Source organism: Molossus molossus, unplaced genomic scaffold (assembly GCF_014108415.1).
Source record: "Molossus molossus isolate mMolMol1 unplaced genomic scaffold, mMolMol1.p scaffold_m16_p_1, whole genome shotgun sequence".
In the NCBI taxonomy this organism is placed as follows: domain Eukaryota; kingdom Metazoa; phylum Chordata; class Mammalia; order Chiroptera; family Molossidae; genus Molossus; species Molossus molossus.
In genome coordinates, this window is record NW_023425344.1 from 17,302,474 (window position 1) to 17,324,728 (window position 22,255).

General features: G+C 38.5%; 1 protein-coding gene across 11 annotated transcripts in view; it reads left to right on the plus strand.

Moving 5' to 3' along the window:
* ZCCHC4 (zinc finger CCHC-type containing 4) overlaps positions 1–22,255 on the plus strand; it is a 53,456-nt gene that overhangs the window by 8,406 nt on the left and 22,795 nt on the right. For 10 of the 11 annotated variants that reach the window (XM_036270022.1, XM_036270023.1, XM_036270018.1 and 7 more), the window contains 4 exons: positions 3,125–3,400; positions 3,830–3,910; positions 17,186–17,258; positions 21,513–21,663. In XM_036270022.1, coding sequence (XP_036125915.1) covers positions 3,125–3,400; positions 3,830–3,910; positions 17,186–17,258; positions 21,513–21,663 — 581 coding nt within the window. The remainder of the gene's footprint in view (positions 1–3,124; positions 3,401–3,829; positions 3,911–17,185; positions 17,259–21,512; positions 21,664–22,255) is intronic. The other variant, XM_036270025.1, reaches the window with a different exon arrangement.

Below are 22,255 nucleotides of genomic sequence, written 5' to 3' on the forward strand. Positions count from 1 at the left end.
GTGAATTACATTTCAGTAAAGAAACCTGTATGTGGCAACAGAATCAGAGAGTTCTGTGAGGTTTTACAAAGAGCAGTACGCCTGTCTCCACCCATGCATCTCCGCCTTCCAGAAGCATCCTCAGTCCACTCCTCTGGCTAATGCTTTCAGAATTCGCTTTTCTATCTGTAGAATACAAAACATGCTTGTCTTGTATGTCTTGGTGTATCAGTTTTTGAAATTGTTTATTTTGTATGAAATATGAGGATTTATTTATTTATTTATCCTAAGGACATTTTTGCATTTATCTTCAGAGAGAGCAGGAGGGAGAGAGGGGGGAAGAGAGAGAGAGAGAAACATTGATGTGAGAGAGACACACCAACTGGGGCCAGGGACAAACTGCAGCCAAGGTACGTGCCCTTAGCGGGAACTGAACCCAGGATTCTCTGGTCCACAGGCTGATGCTCTAACTGCTGATCCAAACCAGCCAGGGCCGGATGAGAATTTAAAAAAAATGTTTTTATTGATTTTAGAGAGAGAGGATGGGAGAGGGAGTGAGGCATAGAAACACTGATGAGAGAGAAACATCAACATCAATCAGCTGCCTCCTGCAGGACCCCTGCTGGGGATCGAGCCTGAAAGTCAGGCATGTGCCCTGACTAGGATTTGATCCAGCAACTTATTGGTCCATGGGTCAACGCTCAACCACTGAGCCACACTGACTGGGCAGAAGATGAGGATTTATCTTTCCCTCCTTTCTCGGCCCTCTTCCCTCCAACCCCCCGCCCCCAGCCATAATCCTATACCCTTTCATACTTTAATTTTATATGGTTATGTCATAAAGTTGGTTAGATTCAAAATATAGTATTTGCATTATTATAACCATATAAATGCTGCTCATAGCTGAACCATGAAATAAATCATAGTAAGTTCTTTTCTGTACAGCCTTTTGTTTTCCTTAGAGTTAACAGTCTTGGATTTTTTATTGTAGCTGCTGTTAGTTATTTATGTGCTCATCACTAATTCAGCTGTAGCTCTGCTGGTTGTCTGAACCTTTCAGAACATTCACATGTAGCATAATCGGTTGGTTTCATCTCAGAGAAATCTGTTCTAGGGCTTGTAAAAGTGCTCCAGCCTGGAAGTTGCCCTTTCTACTTGGCACCCAGCTGTCCAGCGGGTTCTTCAGTAAGGACCCGGATTATGAACTACATACTTTGAGTTCTTTCAAGTCTCAAATCAAACATTCATTCATGATAAAGATTCTCAGAAACAGATGGGAACTTCCACAGCCTGATAAAGGGCATCGAAGAAAAACCTATAGCTAACATCATACTGACAAGAGATTGAATGCATTCCTCCTAAGACTGGGACACAGTGAGGATGTCCACTTTTACCATTTCTCTTCAACACTGAGAGGGGATTCTAGTCAATTTAATAAGTCTAGATTCAGGAATAGGTTTCAACTGAAAATATAAAAATTACTGGAGAGAAAGAGATCACATGTATATGACTTTTATTAGAGTATATTGTTAAACTTATTTTTATCAATTATTGTTAATCTCTTACTGTGCCTAATTTGGAAATTAAACTTTATCATAGGTATGTATATAAAGGAAAAAACATAGTATATACAGGGTTTGATGGTATCTGCGGTTTCAGGCATCCACTGGGGGGTCTTGGAACGCCTCCCCGTAGATAATGGAGGACTACTGTAAGCTGGGCAGTTGTACCACTCATCATTTGTTTCCTTCTCTGGCCTGCCATTTGTCCAGTATTTTAAAATTGGTTTTATGTGTTTTGTCTGTTTAAAACTTTTTTGAGGGTCAGGATGGCAAATCTGGTCTCTGTTACTGTATCCTGGCTGAATATGGGCGTCTTCGACACAACATTTAATAATGAAAGGTAGTAATAGTAAACTCATTGTTTCTGTGGCTGCATTGTGCTGGCTCTTTCCACGTGCATTTCATGTCTTAGGGGCCCTTTTCTCTACTGACATTCTTTAAATTACTGTTAAAGTTTCTTCTAATATTGCTGCCTTTTTTCTTTCTAGTCATAGCTAAAGCTGTCAAAAGAACAGTTATCATAGAAATAGAAACATTTAAATTACTGGCATGATAAGCTTATTTCTTGCTGTAGCCATTCAGAATATCTATTTCTCGCTGCCTTGGGTGCTTTGAAGTGAAACTGCTTAGAAATAAAAAGTTTTAAAACCCACTTTGATTCTACATTAAGTTCAGTTTTTCCAGTGCAGTTCCAGAGTTTAGTTCAATTGAAACCGTGTGACTCTTCTCAAACTAGAAGAATCCTTTAGTGCACCATTTGACATGCTTAGATGTGGACATTTCTGAGCCTCGATAAGCTTATTTATTTTTCTTTTGTTTTCCTACTCTGATTTTATAGCTGGCATAGCATATACAAAGTCAGCAGTTTTTAAAACATACTAACTGTGATTATTTTCTTTCTTTACTCATTCCACATAAAAAGAAAAAAAAAAACAAAACAAAACCAAGGTGGTGACTTTGAGATCAGATGTGAGGACGATTTGAAATAAGTCCAGTGGGTTTCTGATACATATTTTTTTTAAGGCTTCAGATGTCAGCTTGCTGTTTGGGGATGAGCTTCTCAGAACTGCCTCCATCAGTATTGCTAAGAATAGAGGAACTTTGTAGGAACATTTTTTCTTTTAGGAGGTAATTTTTCTTGCTAAGTATGCCATAAGAACTTGAAGAATGATCTTAATTTCTCATTTTAAAATGACTGTCATACTGAGCCAGGCTTTTTAACACTTCAAAGTTAGAGCACATGGGTTTGTCAATAAATTTAAACGTGGTAGTAGTCTCCATTACTACTAAGTTGTTTGAGTAATATATTATGTTCACATTTTAAATGGATATTGATCTTCATTCAGTGACTGACTTGGAGCATCTCAATTCTTATGAAATTGCTGATTCTCTTCCACTTTGTAGGCATGCAGCTAGACATAAATTCTAGCCAACATTCCACAGATTTCTCTTACCTTTGCTTCTTTATGCAGTAGATTTTAGGAAATAATAATACTTTTTGCATACTAAAAATAGCAAAAATAAATTGTCTTTAAAACAAAAAATTTAAAATATATTCCTTTGTGTGTCATTGTGTCTTGAAGGTACTTGACGTTCATTGAGTTGCCGTTGTCTCAGAGAAAGTTTTGTCAAAGATGTCAGCAGTTGTTACTGCCAGATGACTGGGGGAAGCACCGTGAGCATCCGGTCGTGGGTGATGTTTCTGTCGCCCAGTTAAAAAGGCCCAGTCAGCTCCTTTCTCCGCTGGAAAACAAGAAGACGAATGCCCAGTATCTGTTTGCTGATAGGAGCTGCCAGTTCTTGATAGACCTACTTTCTACCCTGGGGTTCAGGAGAGTACTGTGTGTTGGAACACCAAGGTATGCTATATGATTTTTAAAGAACTTTTCCTGACACCACTATATAAACTGCGAAAAGTGATCAAGTTCCAGGGTATAGCACAAAGCTTTGAGAACACAGAGAAGTGTAAAGCAAGGTCCCTCTAAAGGAGTTTGCAATCTGTATTTCATTTGAGAGAAATCTTTATCGATTTCTGATGTATGATAGGAGAGTCTTTCTGATTTGACTTTAAATTGTTTATAATTTTATTCAACTCTGTTTCAGATAAGTTCTGCCTTTTAAAAAATATTTGCAAAACGGATACTTTGTTATATCTGCCAAATTCTCTTCAGTGTCTCATTGAAATGTTAGAAATACCAGGAGAACATTGATTTTTTTTGTTTGTTTATTTGCTTATTATCTATGGCATTTGTAATTTTTTTTAACTTTGCTCTCACTGATTGCTTTAGGCTGCACGAGCTGATCAGGTTGAAAGCATCAGATGACAACAAGTCTAACATTAAAAGCCTTTTATTGGATATTGATTTTCGGTAGGTTTACAAAGTGTAATATTTATTCTCATTCATTGTCTCCTGCTTTTAATTCTTTCTTCTTTTTGATTGTCTGTTACCTGTTATAATCCTAGTAAATATTTAGAAGTAGTAAGTGGTTATAAGCCACGTTTTTAGTCATATAAACTGCACATGTCATCTTCCATATTTCAAACAGGCAGTGACTTTCTCTTTTTCTCCCCTTCTTTTTCCCCGCTGTTCCTCCTCCTGCCTCCCCCCATGCCCCTTTCTCCTGGTAAAGTGAATTTCTCTTTTTGCTAGTGTGCTTCCCAAATTTTCTCCATGAATGTGCCTCGTTGTCTTGGGCTTACAATTTAAAGATAAATTCCTATTGAGTGAATTTCTTCTTGTATACTTGTTTTTGAAGATAATTCTGAGTTTCCTCCAAGAGTTTGTTTCATCATGTTTTAAGTGCGATAAGACATTTACTTAATATTTTACCAGATGATGGCGTGGTGTTGTCTTTCACGGGACGTAGCCTAAGTGAAGGATGTGCTCCTGGGGAATAGACAGACCCAAGGCCGAGGACTAGCGAACAGAGAGCTCAGAGCCAAATGGCTGCTGACAGGTTGGGACAAATGGATTTGAGACAGAAAGAGGACCTCGCCTTGAATCTGTTCTTTGGTGGTAATTTAGAAGATACAGCCTTTTGACTTACGGCACTGGATGTTGAATATGTTTATCCACAGTCTCTGTAATTCTGTAAATTTGAAGTACTCTTCCTAGTTTGTAATTATTTGAATTCCATGGGGAGTCTATGAGACACTGTGATTTTAATATCTTTTGTTTGTTCTTGAACATATTGAAGGAATCAGGCTTTGTGTTTCTATTTAATCTGTTAGAGTCTATTTGGCGAATATTCCAGTATTTGTTGGAGAGAATCTATGAAATTAATATGCTTTTTCTCACTAAAAACAAGGCAGACTGATTTCATTTTGTTGGAACTATGTCAGTTTTTAAAAATGTAATTTAAGCCCTGGCCAGTTTGGCTCAGCAGTTAGAGCATCGGCCTGCGGTCCCAAGAGACCTGAGTTCTGCTCCTGCTAAGGGCGCGTACCTCGGCTGCAGTTTGTCCCTGGTCCTGGTTGGTCATGTGGGTGGCAGCCACTCGATGTGTGCCTTTCACGTCGATGTTTCTCTCTCTCTCTCTTCCTCTCTCTCCCTCCCACTCTATCTGTACAAAAAAATAAAAATAAATAAATAAATAAATAAATAAAAATAAATAAATAAATGTAATTTAATTATAAGTTTTCCATCACCATTTATCCCCTCTGTGCCCTCTTCCACCTCCCCCATCCCCCCAAATCATCACCCCCCCCCCCCCAAATCATCACAGTGTTATCCATGAGTTCTCTCTCTAAGGTAGACAGACTTTTAAAGTGAAAAAGCCACAATAAAAAGCATAGCTTTTATCGTTTATTTTTATTTAGATTTCCAAATCACTTTTGGGTTGTCTGAAATAAGCAGCTACGTTTCTCAGGAATAACCCACACTTTCTGAACCATTCATTCCTTATTAACAGGACCAGCAGTTTACAAATATCTGCTGATGTGAGTAATCTTGGCAAAATAAAATTCCATAGTGACGATATAGAGTTCTTCTTAAAGATAAAGTCAGTTTCTTTTTCTAAATTGAGAGATAATTTACTTAAAACTTACCATTTTAAAGCACATATTTCAGCAGTTTTTGGCATATTCACTATGTTTTGTAACCACATCACTGTTTAACTCCAGAGCACTGAGAAGAAACTCCTTCCTCACTTCCCCTGACTACCCTTGATCTGCTCTCTGTCCGTGGATTTGCTGTTGAGTGTTTTATGTAAACAGTATCATACAGTGTGCGATCTTCTGTGTCTGATTCTTTCACATAGCATGTTTTCAGGGTTCATCCACAGCGTAGCATATAACAGTACTTCATTTCTTTCATGCCTCTACAATATTTCATTATATAGTTATATTAATTTCTTTTTCTCACTATGTTTTTTTCCTAAAGTGTTATTATTGTTAAATTATCAAAAATGTTTATTTTAAAGGTAGAAATTTAACTTTTGCATTCTTATTATGACCATATTAACAGTAGCTGGTATTTATTGAATGCTTGTTATATGTGAAGCCCTGTTCTAATTCATTTGGTCCTCACAATAGCCCTGTAAGATAGATAGATGCCACCATCTTTCCCACTTTCCAGATGGAAAAACTGAGGTACAAAGAGGTTAAATAACTTGACCCAAGTCACAGTTTATAAGTCGCCAAGTCAGAATTCAAATCCAGTCAGCATTACTTCAAAAATTAAGTTATCTTCTGGAAATAATTTTGCTTTTTTTAAAAAAATTAATTTATTATTTAAAAATTTTTTATTGCTCCGAGAGAGAGAGGACGGGAGGGGGGAGAGAGAGAGAAAGAGAAACATAAATTGGTTGTCTTCCACATGCACGTGGCCCAATGGGATCGAACCTGCAGCCTGGGTATGTGCCCTGAGCGGGAGTTGAACCTGCCACCTGTTCACAGGATGATTGCTCCATCGAACTGAGCCACACTGTCCAGGGCATAAGTTTGCTTTTGAAATTGTATGTAAGCCTTTCTTATATAGTCCATTTCTTTCTTGCCATCCTTTTGTTTTTCCCTTTCTGCATCTATCTCCTGCCTTGTTCCATAGTGGTTTTCAAATGAGTTTATAACTGGTTTCCAGATTATTCATGTATTTAGAATAAGGCATTCATATTAGTCAGGAATCTTTCTTTCATTAGAGTCTTGAAAATTCATTTATGTCAAAGAAAATGTATTGGTTCACGTTACTCGGGTCTAGGATATTGCAGGCTTTAGTCCAGGCGAGATGCTGGTTCTCACAGTGTTGTTAGGGCTCCGTCTTTCTCTCTCTACCTCTCATCTGTCTTTCTCTGTGTATTGGCTTTATTCTACAGACAGCTTCCTTCATACTGCCAGGGACTTGGATGGGCAGCAGCTTTAGCTTACGTAGTCTCAACTTTATTGCCCAGTAGGAAGAGGTCGTCTTTCCTGAGAGCTCAGCAGCACAACTCCAGGAAGTCCTCTGCCTAGCTTGGCTGGGGCCCTGTGCCCATTCCAGAACCATCACTGTGGCCTGGCAGGTAGGGTGCTTTGGGCAGCCCCTGACCAACCACATGAAGTGGGTTCTCCTTAGGAGATAGAGGAGACATGGGTGTTGGAGAAACAAGCAAAAGAAATAATATATCCACAAATGAATTATTTAAGACAATATTATATGTCAGTTGTCAGCAGCACTGAAATTCCTACCTTGGCATTTTAGTGAAAATGGTAGTGTTATCTTTCTAATAGTATGGTTTTTGAAGTTACATATAAATTATATAATGATTGTGAGTTCATTAAAGACAAGCTTTTTCCAAGCTAGTTGTAGTTTGTACACAAAAGAACGGGAAGAAATCATAGTGTTTCATGTCTAAGAACTTGTTCATTTTCCAAGGATCCCTGGTTTACTGTTTTTCCTTTGGAAGGAAACATGATCTTTAATACTGTCACCCCAAGAATTCTGTAATTTGGCTTTTTAGACCTTTCTTATGCATTTAAAAATTTTAAAAAGTGGAATCATAACTTACAGTCTTTCTTTTTTTCATTTGCTGTATTTTAGGCGTATGTCACATACATTTTTTGTGTTATTCGCAAGGTTGTGCAACCATCACCACTGTCTATTTCCAGAACATTACCGTTGAAGGAAATACTCTCCCAGTAAGCAGTCTCTCTTCACTTCTCCCTCCCCTAACCCTTGACCACCACTAATCCACTTTCTGTCTCTTCTGGATATTTTATATAAATAAAATCATATACTATGTAGCCTTTAGTATCTTGCTTCTTTTACTTAGCACAGTATTTTCAAGGTTCATCCATGTTGAAGCATGCATCAGTACTTCATTCCTCCTTATGGCTGAAAAGTATTCTATTGTATTGTTACACCAAATTTTGTTTATCCATTGTTTTCACTTGTTGTCTGCTATGAATAATGCTGCTATGAACATTTGTGTACAGTTTTTTGTGTGAACATGACTTGGTATCTCTTGGGTATTGTATTAGTTTGCTAGGGCTGCTGTTACAGAATACCGTAGACTAGGTGGCTTAAACAACAGAAACTTATTTTCTGGCAGTTTTGGAGGCTGGAAGTCAAAGATAAAGGTGTCAGTAGGTTTGGTTTCTTCTGAGGCATCTCTTCTTAGCTTGCAGATGGCTGCCCTCTCATTGTGTCCTCACACAGTCTTTCCTCTGTGTGTATGCACCCTGCTCTCTGTGTGTGTGCATATTTCCTCTTCTTGTAAGGACGCCAGTTACATTCACTAGGGCCCCCCCTAAGGACCTCATTATAACTTAATTACTTCTTTAAAGGGCCTATCTCCAAATATGGTTACATTTTGAGGTAGTGGGGTTAGGGCTTTAACATGAATTTGGGGGGAAACAGTTGAGCCCATATCATGTATCTACTTAGGAATAGAATTGGTGGGTCATATGATAACTCTGTATTTAACTTATTGAGGAACTGCTAAACTGCCAAAAATGCAGGTAACTGCACTTTATTGATGGCTAATGATGTTGAGCATCTTTTCATGTGTTTATGGGCCATTTTTTCCTTTGCCCATTTTTAATAGGTTGTCTTTTTATTGTTAAATTGAAAAAGTTTTAATATATTCTGGATATTAGACCCTTATCAAATATATGATTTGCAAATAATTTCTCCCATTCTGTGGGTTGTCTTGTTACTTTTATGAAGTCCAGCTATTCTCTTTTCTCTTTGCTTGTGTTTTAGGTGTCATACCTAAGAAACTATTGCCTAATACAAGGTCATGGATATTTATATCTGTTTTCTTCTAAGAGCTCTTTATTTTAGTTCTTGTATTTAGGTTATTGATTTATTTTGAGTTAATTTTTATATATGTAGTGAGGTAGGGGTCCAACTTCATTCTTTTTCACAGTTGCCTTGATACCACTTATTGAAATAATTTTTTTTTCCCTCCCATTTAATGGTCTTGTCACTTTATTGAAAACAAAATGACCATAAATGTAAGGGTTTATTTTTGGACTCCAAATTCTAGTCCATTAATCTGTCTGTCCTTATGCTAGTCCCACACAATCTTGATTATTTTTGCTTTGTAGTAAGTTTTGACATTAGGAAGTGTAATTATTACTTTATTCTTTTTCAAGACTGTTTTGGCTATTTTGAGTTCCTTGCATTTTATATGAATTGCAGGATCAGCTTGTAAATTTCTACAAAAAAAGCCAGCTGTGATTTTTATAGAGATTGCATTAAATTTGTATATCAGTTTGGGGAGTATTACCATCTTAATAGTCTTCAAGTCCATAAACATGAGTCTTGCCATTCATTTAGGTTTTCTTTAATTTCTTTAAATGATATTTTGTAGTTTTCTGTGTATATATTCTGCACTTCCTTTGTTAAATTTATTTCTAAATATTTTATTCTTTTTGTTGTATTTTAAATTTCATTTTATATTATTATTCATTGCTATTGCCCTTATTAACTGTTCTTTTAAAAATTGTGACAAAATGCATGTGGCATAGGATTTACCATGTAACCATTTTAAATGTACAGTTCAGTAGTGTTAAGTAAGTGAAGTACATTTACATCACTGTGGAACCATTCTCCAGAACTCTTCATCTTACCTGATTTACTTATAATTTGAAATATTTAAATGGTACCTTAATTCTTTTGCCTTAAATGCTATCCATACCTTACGGTTTTACCTTTCTTGAGCCTGGAGTTGAAATGTCTTGGTTAGAGTAGGGCCTAGGGCATATGGATAGAGTTATTTTATAACTAATAGAATACACCGATAGTTTTTTTAAAAATGTCTATAAACCTCTGTGTGTGTTGTATCAAAAGCCCAAGGTGTTGTAGTAAGGACATCCTAGCTTAGTTTCTTTGATCCCTTACTCTGTTCCTGAGTCAGTTCTATAAAAAAAGGTTAACATTGGGTGTTAAGAGAGAGCTGGTTTATTGGAACACAGGAGTAGCCTGAGTGAATTCAGTCTGTTGCCTGTATTTACAGTATGATGGAGTATGTGGTTTGTTCAGATTTCTCACAATTTAATCAGGAAAACATTCCTGTGTGGTACAGAGCGGCAGTGGTACTTTGACATTGGCTTGTTGTCGCCCACACACGGTCTGTCCAGGGCTGCAGAGAACCGCCTCAACCCTGGCAGATGTGCTACGTATCCTACCTCCTCTTCAGAGATCTAAGACAGGAGGTTGACATTCGCCAAGATGGATTTCTGTATGCCCTATTTTTAGCATGAAAGATGTGAAACTCTATTTGGCAAACTATCATCCAAAAAAGTTATATTAAAAAAATGGATTTCTTGAATTCATTTCATGAACTGATTTTATTCAGCTCTTGATTACATTTCCTGTGTGTAGAGCATGTTTCACACTTGGTAACTGACTCATTTAAAGAGAATGAATGGCCAAATTAAATGAATGTCCTTTTGAGCACTTTTCAAGTGTATGCATTTCTGATTGGTTTTGTTTGCCTTATTCAATGGAGAGAATAATTTCTTGTGGCCAATTTCACTCATATAAAATATATAAGAGGGTAATGTTGAGTGATTTTTCATAATTTAAAATATGAATAATTATGTTCTTTTGTATTTGATGAGACTTAGAGCTGAAATTCAGGCTTCTTTCTCTCTCCGGCTCTGCCCATTGCTGCCTAGAAAGCTTTGGACAACTGTGCTGTATTGAATTTTATGTAAATAAAATTTTCTGTTTTAATTAAAAAGAATGACTATTGTGTTATTGTGAAGCAATAAAAAAATGGAGAGGCAGTGGAAATAAATTTTAAAAGGGATTGTATTTTTTTTGGTTACACAAAGCAACGCAAGAGAGAAGAAAACTCTCAAATGATAGTTGACTCACAGCTATATGAGTATTGATAGATATATATTAAGTAGTTAAAATATATATTTGGAATTTAGTTAAATAGGAAGACATTTGTTTATTAATGGTAATTGACATTATCCCACAGTGTTTGGAATGTTTATTAAGTTATAGTATATAGTTTAAATATTTTTCAGTTATCCAAACCTTTTGTTTATTTCTTCAAAGCAAATTTGTTTTATGAAATGAGCAGACGTACTAACGGTATCTTAAATAATATTAAGGGATAACATACTGAGAATGGTGAACAGCTGTTCTTCATCTCCACAGAACAAGAAGAAATGGTTTAGACTTTAGGAAGGGAGATTTTGGTAGGACAGAAACTTAATTCCCTAATATTAGGGATATTAAGACATAAATCTTTATTGCTGGTGTTTATTAAAATAATGATACCTAACATTTCAGTATATGCTGTTTAGCTGGCACTGTGTTAAGCACTTTACATACATTATCTCCTTTATTCTTTTTTAAAAAAATTAATTAATTTATTTTTGTTACAGATGTTTCTCCTTTTCCCCCCACTGATTCCCCCCCTCCCCCTCCCTCCCCGCCCTATCCCCAGCTTTGTTGTCCATGTCCATTGTTCATGCATACATGCATATAAGTTCTGTGGTTTATCTCTCCCTCACCAACCCCTCTTCTGGGGATTGTTAGTCTGTACCCCACTTCCACATCTCTGGGACTACCCCATTCCTCAGACTGTTAGGTTCATTATATTCCACAAATAAGTGAGATCATATGATACTTGTCTTTCTCTGTTTGGCTTGTTTCGCTTAGGATAATACTTTCCAGGTCCCTTCATGTTGTCTCAAAGGATAAGAGATCTTTCTTTCTTATAGCTGCATAGTACTTCATTGTGTATATGTACCACAGTGTTTTTATCCATTCGTCTACTGATGGACATTTGGGCTGTTTCCAGATCTTAGCTATTGTAAATAGTGCTGCTATGAACATGGGGGTACATATATTCTTTCTGATTTGTGTTTCAGGGTATATTCCTAGAAGTGGGATTACTGAGTCAAATGGAAGTTCAATTTTTAATATTTTGAAGTAACACCATATTGTTTTCTATAGTGGCTGCACCAGTCTGCATTCCACCAGCAGTGCACTAGAGTCCCCTTTTCTCCACACCCTCGCCAACACTTGTTGTTTGATGATTTGTTGATGGCGGCCATTCTGACAGGTGTGAGGTGATACCTCATTGTTGTTTTAATTTGCATCTCTCTGATGATTAGTGATATTGAGCATTTCCTCATGTGTCTCTTAGCCATTTGTATGTCCTGTTTGGAGAGGTGTCTATTCAGCTCCTCTGCCCATTTTTTAATTGGGTTCTTTGTCTTCCTTTTGTTGAGTTGTATGAACACTCTCTATATATTGGAAATTAATAACCCCTTATCTGATATATCAGTGGCAATTATGCTCTATCATACAGTGGGTTGCTTTTCCATTTTGATGATTGTTTCTTTTGCTGTGCAGAAGCTTTTGAGTTTGGTGTAGTCCCATGTGTTCATTTTCTCCTTTGTTTCTATTGCCTTAGGTGATGTATCCGTGAAAATTCTGCTGTGTATGATGTCTGAAATTTTGTTGCCTACATTTTTTTCTAGGATTTTTATGGATTTATGAGTCACATTTAAGTCTTTTATTCATTTTGAGTTTATTCTTGTGTATGGTGTAAGTTGATGGTCTAGTTTCATTTTTTGCATGTAGCTCTCCAATTTTCCCAACACCATTTGTTGAAGAGACTGTCTTGACTCCAATGTATGCTCTTGCCACCTTTGTCAAATATTAATTGAGCCTATTGCCTTGGGTCCATTTCTGGGTTCTCTGTTCCTTTCCACTGATCTATATGCCTGATCTTGTGCCAGTACCAGGCTGTTTTGATTACAGTCGCTTTGTGGTGTAACCTAAAATCTGGTAATGTGATCCCTCCGACTTTGTTCTTCTTTTTCAAGATTGCTGTGGCTATTCGAGGTCTTTTTTGGTTCCATATGAACTTTTGAAGTATTTGTTCTAGTTCTGTGAAGTATGTCATTGGTATTTTGATGGGAATTGCATTGAATCTGTAGATTGCTTTGGGCAGTATGGACATTTTAATGATGTTAATTCTTTCAATCCATGAACAGGGTATGTGCTTCCACTTTTTTATATCTTCCTCTATTTCTTTTTTCAATGACCTGTAGTTTTCTGTGAATAGGTCCTTTATTTCTTTGCTTAAGTTTATTCCTAGGTATCTTAATTTTTTTGCCACAATGGTAAATGGGATTGTTTTTTACTTTCTCTTTCTGCAAGTTCATCATTGGTGTATAAGAATGCCATTGATTTCTTGACATTAATTTTGTATCCTGCTACTTTGCCAAATTCATTTATTAAGTCTAGTAAATTTCTGGTGGAGTCTTTGGGGTTTTCTACATATAGTGTCATGTCATCTGTGAATAATGACAGTTTCACTTCCTCCTTTCCAATTTGGATCCCTTTTATCTTTTCTTCCTGTCTGATTGCTGTGGCTAAGACTTCCAGTACTATGTTAAATAAGAGTTGCAAAAGTGGGCATCCTTGTCTTGTTTCTGTTCTTAAGGGAAATGCTTTTAATTTTTGCCTATTGAGTATGATGTTGGCTGTAGGTCTTTCATATATGGCTTTTATTATGTCGAGATATGATCCCTCTATTCCAAGATTGCTGAGCATTTTTATCAGAAATGGGTGCTGGATTTTGTCGAATGCTTTTTCAGTGTCTATTGATATGATCATATGATTTTTATCTTTCATTATGTTTATGTGGTGTATCACATTTATTGATTTGTGAATATTGTACCAGCTTTGCATCCCTGGGATGAATCCCAATTGGTCATGGTGAATAATTTTTTTGATGTATTGCTGGATTCAATTTGCTAGTATTGTTTAGGATTTTGGCATCTATGTTTATCAGAGATAATTGGTCTGTAGTTTTCATTCTTTGTAGTGTCTTTTTCTGGTTTTGGAATTAGAATTATGCTGGCCTCATATAATGAGTTTGGAAGTCTTCCTTCTTCTTGAATTTTTTGAAATAGTTTGAGGAAAATGGGTATTAGTTCTTCTTTGAATGTTTGGTAAAATTTCCCCATGAAGCCATCCGGGCCTGGGCTTTTGTTTGCTGGGAGAGTCTTGATTACATCTTCAATGTCTTTTGTTGTTATTGGTCTGTTCAAGTTTTCTATCTCTTCCCCATTCAGTTTTGGGAGACTATGTGTTTCTAGAAATTGGTCCATTTCACTTAGATTGTTGAATTTGTTGCCATATAATTGTTCATAATATTTGTTTATCCTTTGTATTTCTGTGGTGTCAGTTATTATTTCTCCTCTTTCATTTCTGATTTTGTGTATTTGGAACAGACTTATTCTTTATTTCCCAAGGGCGCTGCTCACAGCTAAGACTTCTGCTGTCTGTGAGCTCCCAGCCCGCCATCCTCTCGTACCTCCGCAGATCCTACCAGTGTCCCTGGTTATATGGTCCTGTCCTGTTGCTTTTCTATTGCTTTTTTTCTGATGATTTGTCTTTATTTTAGTTGTAATTCCCATTTGGTCCTGGGAGATCATCTGCGTAGCTTCTATTCACTCCACCTCCATTTTCACATCCTCTAGGCCTATCTTGTGTGAAGCTCGGTCGCACAGGCCTTTCTGGTGCCCCTGCACCCTGCAGGTCCCACGGGTAACTAGATCGCACAGTCCTTTGGGGGACCGGGCTCTATGCCTATGTTATGGGCTGCTGGGTTGCACAGGCCTCTCTGGTGCTTCAGCATCCCGCAGGTCCCGCGGGTAACTAGATCGCACAGTCCTTTGGGGGACCGGGCTCTATGCCTATGTTATGGGCTGCTGGGTTGCACAGGCCTCTCTGGTGCTTCAGCATCCCGCAGGTCCCGCGGGTAACTAGATCGCACAGTCCCTGCTGGGTGGCATACGACTCTTTGGTGTTTCAGCGCCCCGCATGTCCCGCTGGTATCTAGATGGCAGTCTCTGCTGGGTCGCACAGGCCACTCTGGTGCCCCTGCACCCTACATTTCCCGCGGGCCGGCAGCTGGATAACACCAGTCTCTCTTGTGAGCTGCTGGACCGCACAGGCCTCTGTGGAGCCCCAGGTTCCACTGCTGGCGGCTGGGGAGTGCCGCTGCCCCATGGGGCTCAACTCCTGCTCAGCTTTTGCTGTAGTTTTTGGGGATAGGTCTCAGCTGCTGGTCTGTGCTTCTGTTGCCTGGGGATGGGTGTCTGCTCCCCAGCCTCTGTTGCTGGGGGTATATTTTGACTCTGATCAGACTGCTACTGTGGGGGATGGTCCTGGGCTCAGGGCTGTCTGCAGCTTCTGCGACCGGCACCTTGGGAGCTCCACTGCTGTGCATGGGTCTGTGTTGACACAGAGTGTCCACTGGTCCGATGGTGCCAGGTGCACTGGGGGGCTCAGGTTGCTCGGCCCTAGCCGCTCCCATTGCCTCCTCCCAGGGAAGACCCGGGATCTTCCAAAGTGGTGGGAGCTCCCCGTGGGGCAGGGAGAAGCACCCTGAAGGGCTGCTTACCCAGGTAGCCGACTGCTCCATCCACAGCACAGGAACCTTCTGCTCCGCGGCTCTGCACTGCTCGGGTTTGGTCGTCCACCTTCACGTCCACTCACACTCTCTCAAACACTCGCTCACTCTCACACACTCACCCTCCCTCTGGTCCTGCCTGCTGCCATCTTCTCCCCTTTATTTTTACTGAGACCTATGAAGCAGAAACTATGTTGCTCCTTTTGTAGATAAAGAAACAGGGGCTCAGATAGATTGAATAATTTACTAAGGTTACACAGCTTATAAGTGAGACCCAGAGTTTGAAACCAGACTATAGAGCCTGCTCCTCTAACCACAGTGTAAGAGGAGGAGGAAAAGCCAGGATTGCCCATTAGAACACTCACTTGGGCGGTGAATCAGCTGTAGACAGTAGTGGGTAACAGAGGAGGAGTAGACACGAAGAAGAGCTGCTGTCATGATCTGTTTAATGAAATCGTAGACGATGGGTCCTTAATTTTTTTCAGTCTTTCTACTAGGTTATGCATTCTGTGGAAGGATGATGCGGTTAATATGGAATTGTTTATCACAAAATTGTCAGTGTTCAAGATCCTATTGAGATAAAAATGAGGTTTCTATAATATATGAAAAACTCAGAAATCAGCAAGAAAGACATTAAGACCCACATACATTAATGGAGAAAATAGAAACAGACAGTACAAATACACTTAAGGAGTGAAGAAATCTTAGTATTATAAGAAATTGAATAAATGCAAATTTAAACCATTATGTAGTATGAATTTTGCCTAGTAAATTAGCAAAAATTTATAAAATGTTAATACCCAAAGCTAGTACTCTTATTCATTCCTGATGGCATTTTAAAGTAGTGTGTTACTACACCTGAAACTAATATTGTATGTCAACTGTAATTGCAAAAAAATATTTTTTTATTAAAAAATTTAAATAAAGTAGTATGGTAGAAGAATGAAGTGATTTGATCAGTAAATAAATATCCCTCTTTCTTGGCACTAATTCAGTAAGTATGAAATGGACATACTTCTTTTTTTTAATGAATTGAAAAGCATATTTTAGCCTGGCTGGTGTGGCTCGGTGGACTGAGCATGGTCCCACGGACTGAAAGGTCCCAGTTCGATTCCTGGTGAGGGTATATGCCCGGGTTGCAGGCTCGATCCCCAGCAGGGGCATGTAGGAGGGAGCCAATGGGTGTTTCTCGCTCTCACATCGATGTTTCTCTCTCTCTAAAAAATCAATTAAAAAAATAATATATATATATATAAAAGAAAAGCATATTTTATAAAGCTAATCTGCAATGGATAAGAAAAACTTTGCATTAAATACTTTTTTTGGTGACTCACAGAAGAAAATACAGTAATTAAAAGCTGTTGAGCAGAAATGTTGATTCAGTATTTTCCTTAAAGTTATTAACTATGAGAGATATCTTTTCATTGCCAACCTATCTCAAGCTTAAACTGCATAATAATCTACCAGTAACCTGATTGTTTATGTATGCTCTTCTGGTCCATGAGAACATGGGTATTTTATAAGTGAGTGTTCCATACTTTTATCACTGATTTCTTAAATTTGGAAACATAATTTAAGTTTATTATTCATCATCCACTGTTACCAACTGAGATTTTGGGAAAGTATTCTTTATTTCAGAACACTTAAAGCATGGTGAAATTGATTTTATTAAAGATGTGATTTCATAGTTGTAAATTTCAGTTTATATTTATTTATTGTGTAACTATGACTGGACCAGTAACTCCAGTAATAAGCAAATTATTTTACAGGTATTCGCAGTTTTATATGGAAGATAGCTTTTGCCATTATAACATGTTTAACCATCACTTCTTTGATGGAGAGGTAAGAATTATAACCATTATCTTTTTCTTATCTTGTAGAAGAACAAATTCAAGAATATCTCCTTTGTTAATTTTTTAAGCCCCTTAAAGATCAAATTGTGGCTGTTCTACCATTTACCGACAGAGATATTTTATTCATTAACTGAATGTGTATTGAGCATCTAGAGGTGATCAAATTATTCCTCTTTCATGACTTTTCACTGTGTTTTGAGTAAAGACCGACTCTCTTACCAAGGCCCACATGGCTCTCTGTGGCCTGACCCTGCCACTTCAGCCTCTCCTCTCCCTGCTCCTGCTCTGCTGTTTGTGTTCAGGGCAGACGACTTCCATCTGGAATTACTTCCCACCATAGGGGCTTTTGCCCATGCTGTGCCCTCTGCCTTCTACTCTCTCTTTGTCTCGTTAACTTGACCTTCAGAGCTCTGTTCCAGGTCACGTTCTCCAGTCTCCTCTGAGCTGTAGACAAGGTCAAGTTCTCCTTTGTACAGTTACAATGCTATAATTAAATACTTCTGTGGTTGTTTGGTGTCTGCCTCCCTGATAAATTTCATGTCCCAGTTAAGGGGATTTATGGTTTTATTAAATTAATCCTTGAAAAGTAGTGTCAGGAATGCACCCTAATGCAAACTATGAACTGGAGATGATAAAGATGGGTCAGCGTAGGTTCATCAGTTGTAACAAATGTACCCCTCTGGTGGGGAATGTTAATAATGGGGAGGCTGTCGTGTGTGGGGGCAGGGGATATATGGGTGAGCTCTGCACCTTCTTCTCAATTTTGTTGTGAACCTAAAACTGCTCTAAAAAGTAGTCTTAAAAAAAGATAGTGGCTTAAAAAAAGCTTCTTGCAATATGATGTTAATAATATCACTGTGAATAAACAACACAGCAGAGCTGATAACTTCTACTCCTAGTCTGAGCTTTTGTCGGTCTTATCACAAAATAAAAATCACAACCAACCAAGTATTTACACACCTGACAGGAGCTTTTGAATTTGAAAATGTTTTGGAATTATCAAGACTACTTGAAGCATATCCATGTGTGTGTGTATCAATTTTTTAAAAATTGCGAACCATGCTTAAGTCTATATTGTGCTTTAAGATACTACCTAATGATTGAATGAAAACCAAGCAAGACTAAAGAACTAAGCATTTAGGAAATGAAAACAAATTCTGAATTGTTGGTTGGGACTGAAAATGAGCCTCCTGACTTGGTAAGCACAGCCAGTGATGCACGCCTTCCGTGAGAATCAGTGTGGCTTTGGGATATCTGTTTTGCAGCTGTGATAGCCATGAAAACCAAGTGTTGAAATAAATAGCAATTAGAATTAGATGCGTTTTACCGTTTCCCAAAGGGCGTGTGTGGTTGATCTTCACTAGGATTTGAGAGCTGATTAGACCAGTGTGAAGGAGAGGGAGGGATTGAAACATCACCTGACAACAGACGGTGAGGGACTTCTCAGCTAGGCCAGTGGCAGCGGGAAAGAGAGCAAAGATGTGGCTTCTGCAGGCATTTAACAGACGAAAACAAGAAGAATTGGTTGTAATCATTATGTTGTATAGTTGAGTTTTAAAAGATTGTACCTCAATTTAAAAAAAAAAAGACTTGGTGGTAAGTGTTCCGGGGGAGAAGTCAAAGATGACTTGGTGGTGTGACCTGGACTCGTATTTCGTTAGAACAGAGGGTAGGGAAGTTTGAAGTGAGGTTTGGAAATGCTGAGTTTGTGGGGCTGGAGGCGTTTCGATGTGGAAGCATCCAGGGTGCTCTCTTAAAGCTGAGGGGCCTTGAGCTCAGGGCTGGTGGACATAGATGAGGAAGTAACTGAGTTTGTATTACTGCTCAATGCTGCAGAAGGGGCTTAGGGGGTTAGTTATTTCTTTTTAATATTGTACCATAATTTTGCTTCTTATTTTTGAATAATGATGACAAGTTAAAAGTAAAATTCTGGGTAACTTTTATTGAACATTTATAGAATCACCTTATGAGTTTCTAGAATAACGTTTGGAATAAGCTGCCAATATTGGGCTCTACGTTATCCTTCCCTGCAGAAAACAGTCGTCCAGCTCAACTTTCCTCTGTATTTTAGGAACAGCCTCTGAGTAGCCCTGAAACTGTAGAGATTGATCTACAGAAAACTGTTGTTTTAATGTTTTACTACCTGCCCTTTTTCTCTTTTTTTTTTTTTTTTTTTTTAATCCTCACCCGAGGATATTTTTCCATTTTTTGTACAGTTGGAGTGGGAGGGAGAGAGAGGAAGGGAGAGAGAGAGAGAAACATCGATGTGAAGGGACACATCGAGTGGCTGCCACCCGCACGACCAACCAGGGCCGGGGACAAACTGCAACCGAAGTACGTGCCCTTAGCGGGAACCGAACCCGGGTCTCTCCGGACCGCAGGCCGACGCTCTAACCGCTGAGCCAAACTGGCCAGGGCATACCTGCCCTTTTTCTACCTGCTTCCTGAGTAAGGTTTCCAGTAAAGATTGCCATCTTCTGCCTTGGCCGGTTTGGGTCAGCGGTTAGAGCGTCAACCCGCGGACCGGAGAGTCCCGGGTTTGGTTCCCACTCGTCCCGCTTTATCTGAAGATAAATGCAAAGGTGTCCTCCGGTGAAGATTTAAAAAAAAAAAGATTGTCATCTTCTGATCAATCACTAAGTCCTTTTGGGTGTACGAGGCGCTGCTGAAGGTGTGCGGGGTGCTTTGAGGACAGACGCCTCTGTCACTGCATGTGCACACTTTACAGTCCACTGGGTTACAGAGCCGGCGTTTCCCGCCCAGGATGTTTTCATAGCAAATAATAGAGTGTTTAGGTAACAAAAACTTTCATATGCCTTAATGGTAAAGGGGGTTAAACTATGTATAGAGGGGGGCATTTAAATGCCAAGTACTTTATTAAATGATAACTGAGATGAAGAAAAGAGTTAAGTTACTGTCAACATTGGTGACACACAAGCATCAGCTTCTGGAGGGGGCAACAGTAGGACCGTCACCAACTGATGGCAGGACATTGCAGCATAGATGCCTGCCTGGAAAGATATTCTTAATGTCTTTTAAATTTGATTAAGAGTTTAGGCCTAGTTTACTTGTTTATTTTCTTTTTCTGCTTTTAACTAAGGAATTTGAAGGTTTTTTAGTAACATCTGTACTTTAGGGCCTCGTTCATGTAGGCAAGTTAAGAAAGTGCCATATCACACTTTAAAAATAATTAATCTTGACACACTCTTTTGTTGTAGAATGGACAGTAGAGACCGGTTCGGTTCCCGCTAAGGGCGCGTACCTCGGTTGCAGTTTGTCCCTGGCCCCAGTTAGGGTTGTGTGGGTGGCAACCAGTTGATGTGTCTCTCTCACATCCATGTTTCTCTCTCTTCTCCTCCCTCTCTCCTTCCCACTCTATCTGAAGATGAAGGCAAAAATGTCCTTGGGTGAGGATAAAAAAATAAAAATAAAAAAATAAAGTACCATTAAACTTTAAAATCTATGCCACTTAGTATGTTGTTGTTAAGTGTTGGTTTGCTTTTATAAATGAGTACCTACTTGAAAACTATTACAAAGTCAGTTGACTAGAATTTTTATTATAGGTGTATCTCTTATTAACTTCTCCCAAAGCAAAAAATAATACGTATCCTAGACAGTGGTTAATGTTAACTTTGCAATTGTTACAAACACTTCAACCAGTTTGTTGGGAAAATGTGCTAATAGCCTGGTTTTATGGCCTGGATAAGCGTTGTTACTTGTGAACCTTCATTTATTTCCTTACCGTGCATGTTCAGATATGTCTGTCATTTACCTGGTACTCGACTGGTAATTGTAGCTCTTATTAAGTTGAGCACATGGTGGTGGACAAACCAGATAGGAAAGAAATATGTCTTGTCTTTGTGTCTCCAGTGTTTGGCACAGCTCCTGTTTCTGTTTGCTGAATTGAATTTAGCATTTTAGATAGTGTTCGTGGGTAATGAGTTTCTCTCTTTTAGGTTACTAAATTTAGTTTTTTAATATAACCATTTGAAATGTGTAGTCCTCTGATAGTGATGGTATTTGAATTTGCAATTTTAAAAACCTGCTTATCAAGAAACCCAAAGATAAAATCTTACAAGGGCTGAATGAGAGAGACTCGAGGATGTCAGTGAGGGACTGTAGGGTGGCAAATGGGTGAAATTTCAGTACTAAGAGTGAGACCAAGCCCATTGCATTCTCCTCCAAATAAGATGAAGTGCCTCCCTCTAGTCCTAATTTAGAAATGAATTTTTATTTGTTCCAGGCTGCCCTTGAAGTATGCAGAACATTTTTACAAGAAGATCAAGGTGAAGGAGTCATTATGGTGACAGATCCTCCTTTTGGTGGCTTGGTTGAACCTCTGGCTATTACATTCAAGAAGTTAATTGCTATGTGGAAAAAAGGTCAAAGCCAAGGTGTGTAATTTATTACTTACTGCAAAATAAACGTGTATCTGTGTGTCTACTTTCTGTCAAATGTCAGCAGGTCTCAGTTAATCAGAACTGATAAAACATACATGACTTGGGTTCTAGTCTTTTTTAAAAACAGGCTTTTTTGATAATGTGGCATATTATCATGATACGCTTTGCATTGTCCTGATCATGTTGTTTTTAAAATGGCTTATAGGTAAAATATTGGGGGGAGGGGTGCATAAAGGGACATTATGAATAATAGCAGTGAATTGTCAGTTTTTCAATAAATATGGGGGTGGGCAAAAGTAGATTTATAGTTCATATGGAAAATAATACAATAATTAATAAATAATAATACAAGAGTAAACTGTGCTTCATGTACTCATAACTGGGAAACTACTTTTGCCACCCCTATATTTACTGAAGGGCCACTATGCACCGGGTACTATTTAGGTGTTGAAAATAGAGTAGTGAGCAAGACAGCACAGAGCTCTGTCCTCATGGACCTCACATTCCCTCTTCCTGAAGTCTCTCCCACGACTCTTAAGATGGCACCTGACCTCTGGCCCAGAGGGCTACACTGTGCCAAGATTTC